General features: G+C 37.3%; 1 protein-coding gene across 3 annotated transcripts in view; it reads left to right on the top strand.

Moving 5' to 3' along the window:
- The window catches only part of SYNE1 (spectrin repeat containing nuclear envelope protein 1), a 335,993-nt gene extending 332,995 nt beyond the window's left edge, over positions 1-2,998 (top strand). For 2 of the 3 annotated variants that reach the window (XM_070932643.1, XM_070932645.1), the window contains one exon: positions 2,126-2,998. In XM_070932643.1, the coding sequence (XP_070788744.1) occupies positions 2,126-2,372 (247 nt within the window). In that variant the 3' untranslated portion in view covers positions 2,373-2,998. The remainder of the gene's footprint in view (positions 1-2,125) is intronic. The other variant, XM_070932644.1, reaches the window with a different exon arrangement.
- The last annotated feature ends 7,816 nt before the right edge of the window (positions 2,999-10,814 follow it).

Here is a 10,814-nt window from a genome sequence, read left to right on the forward strand (position 1 = left end):
AAGTGTTGCTATTGATACAGAAAATAAAAGTTCTTTAAAGAGAACACATATTTCTATAGTATTCAGAGAAAAATCCTGGAATTCTACTTTCAAAGAGAACATCAGATAACTTACCTCCGATAATGCAAGTCAGTTTAGACACGAGTGATAAAATGAAAACCATGATCAGTCAAAAATACAAATCTCAAACGGTTTACTTTTAAAAGAATTGAACACCACTATTTGATGAAAGTCTGAAATTAGAGTCAATGGTGACTTAATTTATAGGACTGCAACCAGGTTCTCTGACCTAAGACTCACAGATAAAGACAAATTTGAACCCAGTATTTCAGTTCTGAATTTTTTAGGAAATAGGAACCATGCCACCAGGTATTCCAGCAGTGCAAATATCATTACAATGGAGGAAAACCAATTGCTATTCTTCATTAATTTCCACACAATCCCTGTGGCATATACAGGCAGTCCTCAACTTATGACCACAATTGAGCCTAAACTTTATGTTTACTAAGGGAGAAATTTGTTAAGTGAGTTTTGCCCCATTTTACGACTTTTTTTGCCACGTTTGTTATGTGAATCACTGCAGTTGTTAAATTGGTAACACGGTGGTTAAGTGAATTTGGCTTCCCCGTTGACGTTGCTTGTCAGAAGGTCGCAAAAGGGGATCACTTGACCCCGGGACATTGCAACCGTCATAAATATGAACCAGTTGCCAGGCATCCGAGTGTAAATCATGCGACCATGCAACAATCATAAGCGTGAAAAATGGTCAGAAGTCCCTTTTTTCAGGGCAGTTGTAACTTTGAATGGTCACTAAACAAACTGTCGAAATTTGAGGACTACCTGTATGTGCCTAACTCTAAAATCTAAATATAATCCATACCTTCCTTTTTTCAAAAGGTTTGTGTAATCAGAGCCTGTACTCTTTACCATGCTAAGTGCAAGTGGGAAGGAGGACAGCAGTAGACACATTGCTGAGGAATAAGTGAAAGCCATGAAAATAAAACTGACTATCAATACAAGAGTCTTTTTTCAGTTTCAGGTGGAAATGAAATAGCACTGCCTGTTCCCTTTGTTTGTATTTTGGCCAATTGGTTTCCTTAAGGTCCTGGAAGGCTGGGTTTAATTAAACGTTAATACAGAATGCTCTGATGTTGCTAAATGTGCCATATCTTTTCAATACTTTCATAACTCAAGAATACCAAATAATGCCACTTCCCATCTTAACCTTGGTGGTGTTTTGTAAATAATCTGCAACTTTTATGCTTTTAATCTTGGATCTCTTAACTAGCCCTATCATCTTAAAACAATTAACCACTTTTTAGCTTTGGATATTCATGACTCCATTTGTCAGGTGAAACTAGCAATCCGGTTCATGATTTCTTGATCTTTGGAAGGTTAGGGAGATGCCCTAAATTGCCCCCTAGTAATAAAAGGAACATAAACACACCCTTTAAGGTTAACAATGCTGCAGTCATTTTGATGAATTACTAGATATAAAGGTATATTATACTAGATATAAAGATATAATTTCTGAATTAGAAATGAATGCTTGTCATGGCAAGCAGGAAGTCATTCTGTTAGGTTTTGCTGAATCATTTTTTCTAGGGTTATAAATTATACTACAATAAAAGAAGAAAAAAAACATTGGTTTGATGCTGATTCAGTGCAAAAAGAGGCTATTATATGCAATATGTACTTAACTGGATGATAATATCTTCTAATTGTATATTGACATATTACTGTACTCTTGCAAGAATTTTTTTTTTAAAAAAAAATCTGGGCAGCTTCTTAAAGAACCCTTGTTAATGCATGGCTCCTTCAATCTTAACTCTTAAAATTATGTATTCTAAAGCCGTATCATTTGCATTCATAGACAGTGATATGATAAAGTGCATCTTAAATTAGCGTGACAGATTATTGTTGTAGTTGGTAGTATTGGAGATTCCAGATAATTTTTAATAAAGACGCATCAGATTTCTGAGCCTCACATCTAGAAAATTTGGAATCACTAATTATGAATGCTGCATATATTTTTTACAGTAAATAGTATTTGGGTAACACACTGATCCAGCTACCATTTTCCAGAGTTGCATTGTCTTACTTCTGTTTTGGATTCTCTCTTCAGGCCCACAAGAGGTGGCTCCGGTTCCTCCCGTTCTGAAAACCAGGGGCATCAGTCACGACCGCAGCACTGCTTCTTCCTCAGGGTGCTGAGAGCAGCTCTTCCTCTCCAGCTTCTCTTGCTGCTTCTGATGGCCCTCGCCTGCTTGGTTCCAGCAAGCGAGGAGGACTATAGCTGCACCCTCTCAAATAATTTTGCACGCTCCTTCCATCCCATGCTTAGATACACAAACGGCCCGCCACCTTTATGAAAAGATTGCCAGCAGCTCAATAAAATTTCAAATGCAGTACCCAGAATTCAGTAGGATTTCAGTGACCTCCCTGCTGATATAAATAAATTAAATGTCTGTCAGCATCAAAATGAGCCATGGAATACATTAATTGGGCTGCTAAAGACTTGTATCTCTTCCATGGACTTTGACTAAGTAATAGAAAGTTTTTCTCCCCAAATAGCATCCTGGATTTTTCAGCTACTTTTATAATTTTGACCATCACTCTATACAATACCTAGCGGAGGACTTCAGTTTGAAGAAGGACCAGACTGCTCATTATAGAGCTATTATACAATCTCTATTTAACTACTCTACTGGTATTTTAAACAAAACTTACATATAAACCTATATACTTGTAAGAAACAAACTGGAGTGATTTTAGAAACCATTGTAACATACAATTTTAAAAGCTTGCAAGGCAGCATATTATTTTCCCCATTTTTGGTGGGGTTTTGAGTGAGGCATGATGTTCTAATCTTTGCTTTGAATGCACAAATTGTAAATGGCACATTTTATAATTTAAAAAAAATATATAAGAAATGAAATCATGAAAACTTTATGAACAACCATGGATATGAAGTATTAAAAATATTTATGTATGTACAGTTTGCTAAGACTAGTGTGCTTATTTCTTGATAGAGAAACCAGGAAATCCTTTGTCTTCCTTCTTTTTAAACAATATATTTTGGAGCAGTATATGTGTGTATATATGTACAGTATGTATCTGTGCCAGAGGTGGTATTCAGCAGGTTCTGACCAGTTCTGGAGAACCGGTAGTGGAAATTTTGAATAGTTCAGAGAACCGGTAAATATCACCTCTGGCTGTCCCCACGCCCACCAAGCCATGCCATGCCATGCCCACCAAGCCACGTTCACAGAACTGGAAGTAAAAAATTTTGAATCCCACCACTGATCTGTGCGCTTTATTGATTATGTGCCATCGAGTTGGCAGCCACATAGATTTTCTCTATGATGATCTGTCCCTAGCGATCAGTTCTGCAAAGTAGTTCAGACAAGAAACACATGCCGGCATTCCAGTTCTAACTTTATTGTAAGATTATATTAACGGAATCTTGCAAGTCTGAAACTACACCTCTCATCCCTACAGTCCAAGAAAATAGGCCAAATGTCCCTTCTGAGACATTTGCTGTGCTCATATTGCTTGTGCGGACTCAGCTGGCGCTTGTCTGACTGTTGCCCACACTGAGGCTCTTCTACCTGTCTCCCAAGTTCATTTCCACATATCATTGGCTAGGTGGCTCAGAACCTGGCTAGGTGGCTCAGTGGCTAAGACATGAGCTTGTCGATCAGGATGGTCGGCGGTTCGAATCTCTAGTATAGGTCTCCTGCCTGAGCAGGGGGTTAGACCTCTAAGATCCCTTCCAACTCTGTTACTGTTATAACATTTATAACACTGTTATATACAAAAGTATGAAGGCTATTGCTTAACGCATCGTAAGCCGTCCTGAGTCTCCGGAAAAGGGCAGCATATAAATCGAACCAATAAATAAATAAATAAATAAATAAATAAATAAATAAATAAATAATAAATAACCAGATCTTTCAAGACTTCTGGCATATCCCTAACCAATGTACCTGATCTCATCCACCTTGCTTTTCTTTGTCCTCCTATCTTTCCTTTCACCTTTCCCAGCATTAGAGCCTTCTCTGGGGAGAGAGGTCTTCGCATAATGTGTTTGAACTAAAAAAAATTCAGTCTTGTCTTCAAGTACAGTGCTGAATGGCGATGCTTTGAAGAGTTGTTTTCATTTCATTTCATTTCATTTTATTAGATTTCTATACCGCCCTACTCCCGAAGGACTCAGGGCGGTGCACAGCCAAACAATAAAAACACATACAATACAAAATTTAAAAAATAGAATAAAATCAAATTAAATAATTTTGGCCCCGACAAATTTAAAACCCCAAACTTTTAAACCAATTTAAAATTGAATATATAAAATACTAAAAGATATTTAAAATTTTAAAAATCTTTTATAAAAGAGGGGGAAAATTAGGCCAGGCCGGCCTGGTGAAATAGTAAGGTCTTTAAGGCGCGGCGGAAGGTGCGCAGATCTGGGATCCTCCGTATCTCTGGGGGGAGTTCGTTCCAGATAGTAGGTGCCCCCACAGAGAAGGCTCTCCCCCTGGGGGCCGCCAGTCGGCATTGTTTGGCTGACGGCACCCGGAGGAGCCCCTCTCTATGGGAGCGTACCGGCCGGTGGGAGGCTATTGGTGGTAGTAGGCGGTCCCGCAAGTACCCGGGTCCTAAGCCATGGATAGATATGATGTTTATATCATGTTTATAGATATGATGGGGAAAAGAGGTGTTTTGTTGTTAAAATACAAATGTCATTTCTGGTATGTGTTAAACTTATGAAGGAGTTTTTGAGAAGAAACAAAGAGGAAATTATAATAAATTAACATGGGATGCTATTGAAAGGCATTCAAGATTAAGATTTTTAATATGTTGCTCTTTCTGGTAGCTCTTAATGAGTTTTTCTTGATGAAGTCTGAATCATAAGGCTTTAAAGATTTCTTTGTCGATAAGATATGGGAAGAAGAAACTTGTTTTATTTTTAGTCAAGTTATTGTGTTTTAAAAAAGGAAAGAATTATGAAACTGATTTATTTGATTAAGGTTAAAATTTATGTGCTTTTACTTCTGGTAACTCTTAATGGACTTTTGCTTATCCAGATTGAATAATGAAGTTTTATAATTTGTCTATAAATAAGAGATGAAATACAGGAAGAAGAGAACTTTGGTTGAAATGTTAGAGATCGTGAGAAATTGTACTTGTCAAGGTGAAGGGGAAGTCATTTCTTTGCATACACTTTCCTCCTTTCTCTTGTATTTCTTTTTTTAAAAAATTTCTGTTCCCATTTCTCTGCACTTTTGAATTTCTGTTTTACTTTTTTATATTTTTCTTAGTTTTTCTTGTTAGTTTTTAATCTTTGATTTTAAAACTTAATTAATTTTTTTTAAAGCTTTACTGTAAGCCTTAAAATAGGCACAAGATATCTTAACAAGCAAAGAAACTTCCTTTACATCCAGAAGAGAGGAAATAAAAAATCCAACTCTGACTACAGCCTCTTCTTCATCTTCTGTACATCAGCCCATGTCTGGGTTGAAAGAAGTGATCCTGTCCAGTAAGTTGTACAAAGATATAAAAACCCTGGATTTTGTTGTGGTCCGCCAGCAGCCTGCGGAGCTGGCAGTGGAGTTGGACAGCGATGAGGCTGAGGAAGAACATGGGCCAGTCATGGAGGCTGGGGAAGGCCCAGATGAGGGCTCTGCGTCAGAGGCAGAGATGGGGCCAGGGCCATCGGGGAGTGGGGTGCGAACTCCAGAGCCTCCAGAAACTGATAGGAGTGAGGCAGAGGAACAGGAGGAGCCTGTTCTTAATGCACGCATGAGAAGAGCTGCCAGAAGGCAAGAGCAGCTCAAGCAAAGTGGACAACTCGGGAGTAGGGCCAAGAGATGATTGGCCCCTCCCATAAGGCTTAAAACAGACCAGCAACGGTGTTTGGGCTTTGCCAGAAAACAACGTTGGTAGCTTTGTCTTCTTCATCTACATCTTGTATTTATTTTTGTATCTGGGACTTCTGAACATTTGCCAAGAAAGGCCTTTGGCAGTTTGCCTAATTGGACAAGGTTTGCGATAGGACTGAGGAATTTGTGTTGGGAGGAATTTGCTTTAATTTAGTTGAACGACGCTGGGAATGAAGTAATTCTCAGCTGTTTGAATAAAGATTGTTTTTTCACTGTCTGATTTTCCTACTATTTACTTGGGCCTGCGTCACAACAGATTTGTGATACACCAATAGAGGCATCTGACTCAGTCAAGAAGCATGTCATCATCAATTGGCTCTTTAGATAATGAAAAGTTACATCCCCACATGCAGGGCTGGGATTCAGCCGGTTCAGACAAACTGGATGCTAATTTTATATCTGGTTTGCCAAACCGGTAGTTGCAAGGACCCCCCCCCCCCCCCGTGGTACAGGAGGCCGAGTAGGCCAGTCCCACCATGGCCACACCTACCCAGCAATCGGGCAGAGAACCGGTTGCTAAAATTTTTGAATCCTACTCCTGTCCACATGGATGATCTAAATATAAATGCCAGCCATCTGTTCCACCTAGTTAATCTTAAAATGCAGATTCATACACTCTGATACACTTCCTTCAAGGAACTCTGAACTAGAATCAAATTGGTTTTGCATCTTAAAACTTAATTTTATTATATTAAAATTTGGTTGTATCGGCACCTTTTATTAAGTGGGTTAGATGGTGTTTTTTTTACACACACAAACACATGCATACATACATATATATATATATATATATATATATATATATATATATATATATATATATATATATATACACATGCAGTCATTGCCTTTCATGATGGACAAATCAGATTACTGCAGAAAATTGTGACAGACATAAACGTATCTGAATCTCTTGATTATTTCTACAATGGATATTAGGCTATATTCTCCTGGTTCTCCGTTTGAAAAACTGTGATGCTCGAGTAAAACATTGTAATTCCATTTCTCACACTTCAGGTACACACAGGGTGATTATGGGTGTTATAGCTGGAACTCCAACTTTAAAATTGGAGAATTTAATTTTTGCAAAAGTTATTTCTGTTTTAATTTTCTTTTAAAAATTGGCACTGCAAAAAATTAATACATTCTACCTTTTGTTTTTGTTAACATACTTTGAAAAGATAAATAGCTATTAAAACGTTTTTATTTCATCAAGCTGGCCTGGCCTAAATTATCTCCTCTTTTAAATTTAAATTTTAAACATAAATTTTAATCTGTTTAATTATGGGGTATTTTAAAATTCAGCCTAAATTATTTAATTCGTTTTAATTTATTTTAAATTTTGTATTCTTGTGTTTTATCTTCTGGCTGTTCACCGCCCTGAGTCCTTCGGGAGAAGGGCGGTATAGAAATTTAATAAAATAAATTAATTAATTAAATAATAGCTATTCACTGGACTAGGAGACAGAAATTGGAGAGAAAAAAGCAAGTTGAAAAAACTGCAGTAACTTCCTTTATATTTATAGAGATGAACAAACAGTAAATTACTGTCATTAAATTCTGTAATAAAAATTGAGTTGATAATCGTTGTCTGTCCTCTAGTAAAGCCTGGAATTCTTCAAGAAGTTAGAAATTTTTTAATACCAGAATGGCACAAAATTATAAATATTAAGATGGATAGACATGTTGTAGAAATATATTTTCCAGTGATCTGTGAGAAAAGCCATATAGAATTCAGCCAATCAAGAGCAGTGAGCAGCATTTCTTCCTTTAAAACAGTCTGATCTTTATGAAAAGACAGTTGTTTGTGGATACGGCACAATTGTCTACTCTGGGGAACTTTTCTGTAGATACATGAGCTGGATTACTCCAGTATCATGATTCCAGATGATAGGAAATCAAATCTGAAAGCTTTTTGACCTATACTTAACAGTAACATTTATAGAGGATGAGCAATGGGGAACAAGTGTCAGACAAAATCATCAGTAAAAGGGGAAAAATGCAGTTAGGAGGGCTATAAGAAGTTAAGTAAGGCAAAATCTGATCAATATTTTGTTTGGGGAACCATTTGGAATTTTCAGGACTATTTACTATTAGAAAAGCTCTCTAAGCCATAGCTTAAAGCAGAGGTCTCCGACCTTGGCAACTTTAAGCCTGGAGGAGTTCAGTTCCCAGAATTCCCCAGCTAGCTTTGTTTTGCTGGCTGGGGAATTCTGGGAGTTGAAGTCCACCAGGCTTAAAGTTGCCAAGGTCGGAGACCCCTGGCTTAAAGAGTTGCCAAGAAAACTGTCTGATCATGTCTCTGTAATTATTGGGCATCCAATTCAAGGGATGGAAATCTTTATGTAAAATTAGGAGAGTTTCACCATGAATAGCACTGTGTTTGTGCACAAAACAAAGGAAATGAATGAGACAAGCTTACAATCCACCATTCCTCCCCTTTCCTCTTGTCACACCAAACAGTTTCTAATTATCACTTTCACATATCAGTGTGGGGGTGTTTACTATTCTTTCTTCCTGCCTAAGAGAGCACCACATTTAAGTGTATCAACCATTTTCACTCTAGAAATGATGGCTTCATGAGCAGAGTCTCTACTTGGGAATAAGACGTTTTGAACTCAGAGATAATATGGAAAATATATGAATCAATCATCAAGTAAGGAAACAGAAACAAAGAACTGAGAATAAAGGGCAAAATATGAGTGTTTCTGAATAAGATGCCATTTCAGTGCAATACAATCTACATATAGGGATTCAAAACTCATTACTTCTAATGGGCGGTGAGAGGACAATATAGTCTTGTGTGCATAGAGTTACCCTATAGTTGCTTGCAACAAATTGGAAAATGTTTTCTGATTAACACAGAAATGCAAAAATGTCTTTCTCTTCCCCCATCCTTCCACTGGATCTCTCCACTGGATCAAATGGATCTTCTGCTTCAGATTCAAGAAGTCTGACTCAAACACATGCTTGCCATATGGCTCAAGGAGATTAAAGTACAGGATTAATAAATTCTTCAGGACTAGAAACAAATGAAATGCTCAATCGCTTCAGCATGTCCAAGTCTTTTTGAATTTATAGTTATTAAACAACGTGCCTCAACCCACATATCAAAGTATTTTAGTTGGGGGAAAAATTATAAGGATCCAACATCCGTGGATAAATCACAAATATAGTTCTTTTGATCTTGAGTCATATATTGTAATACACTAAAGGATAGTTTCTGTTATCCTTCAACACACGTGGTTGATGGTAAACAAGATCCTCTTCATTAATAATTCAATTACATGATTTTAAATGTAAATTCCTCTATTCTAACCATTGCTTAATTATTTTATAACGAAGGGAAATGTTTCAGATTAGACAACATGTCAAGGGAATATGCATTTAAGAAAAATGGATTTTGTGAAAAGCTTATTTGGTAAGGCTGTTCAAGACTGCAGAGTCTTGGCATGGCTGCTTTTAAAGACCACCTCATGCTATCTGAATTTCCACAGATGCCCAGAAGCAACGCCCTGAATGAGTCATGCCTCCCCAAGAACTAACATTAAATCTGTTGAAAGGAAAAAAGCAAAGCAAGGCAAAACCTTGAGTGATCTTTCTTTTATTTGTTTACTTCGAAAGCAAATAATTATAGAACCACTTGACTTTTTTTTGGGCTTTGCCAAATAAATAATTGTACTCATAAAAAAGTGATAAATTTAATTCATCTGATCACCAGTGAGCTGTTGATACTATGTCTTGTAAAAGCTTCAGTGAATCAGTAAAAAAAAAGAAAGACAAAGGAGATACAGATCATCATAAACGTCAACCACAACTCACATCAGATCCAGCCAACAACAGGCTGAAAAAAAGCTACTCTAAGGAACAGGATACATAGTGCTCAATAGAGCAGTCCATGGGATTGTTGTGTCTTTGATGTAGTTTTTTTGTCTCTTGGCAACTGCCTGGACTAATTTCTGCACTTTTCTTGGTAAGAGCTCAGAAGCGGTTTGCCCTGGCTTCTTTCTTAGGGCTGAAAATGACTGGCCCAAACTCATCCAGCTGGTTTTATGCCTAAAGGGGAATTAGAAGTCACAGCCTTCCAGTTTCTAGCCTAGTATCTTTAATCACTACACCAAACTGGCTCCCTAGTCCAATGGAGGGGAAAAAATTTAAAAAGTGACCACTACCATGCATATATAAAATATATACAATACTTGTATACATATCTCTGTACAAGTGAATTATACATTATAATGCATATAAAAAGGGGGTTGGCTTTAATCATGTGGTGATGGCTGCCGTCTTGACTTTTATGACATCTCTGTGCTGCTCAGCGCTTGTATTGCTCTTTGTTAGGCAAGCAGTCACCTCACTAGCTAAGGATCCTGCAGACACCAACCTTAAGAAATTGGATTCTTCCTCGTGGCCTTCCTTTTTTCAGTGTCGAAACTTTACATTAAAAATATTTCTTGAACCTGTAAAACTGGAAGACCTGGAGAATCATTCCTGAGGTCATATAGTCAATGATGACCACCGGCAGCCTGGTCATCCTTACTCGTGTATATTTGGAAACTCATCAGAAATGTGAATCAAAATCCTTTTCTTCTCCCCAAGTTGAACATGTTTTTAAAGCAATCCTACCACCTGAGTTTGTCTGCAGCCCCTTCCTAATTCTTCAGGTTTGAAGAACTGAAATATAGCAAGTTTCTTCTGTGCTGATCCTTCAAAGATTTCTCCCACTATATATGGTTATATATGCAGCTGTTTTTTTCTAATGACCAACATGATTAGGTTTGCTTTTTAACACACATAAAATGGAACTAATAATAATATATGTTGCTGTGGGTTCAGAAGTCAGCTTTGGTCTACTACCACTTATTTCTG

Source organism: Pituophis catenifer, unplaced genomic scaffold, assembly GCF_029215685.1.
Source record: "Pituophis catenifer annectens isolate HBS135680 unplaced genomic scaffold, rPitCat1.0.hap2 SCAF_1, whole genome shotgun sequence".
NCBI lineage: Eukaryota > Metazoa > Chordata > Lepidosauria > Squamata > Colubridae > Pituophis > Pituophis catenifer.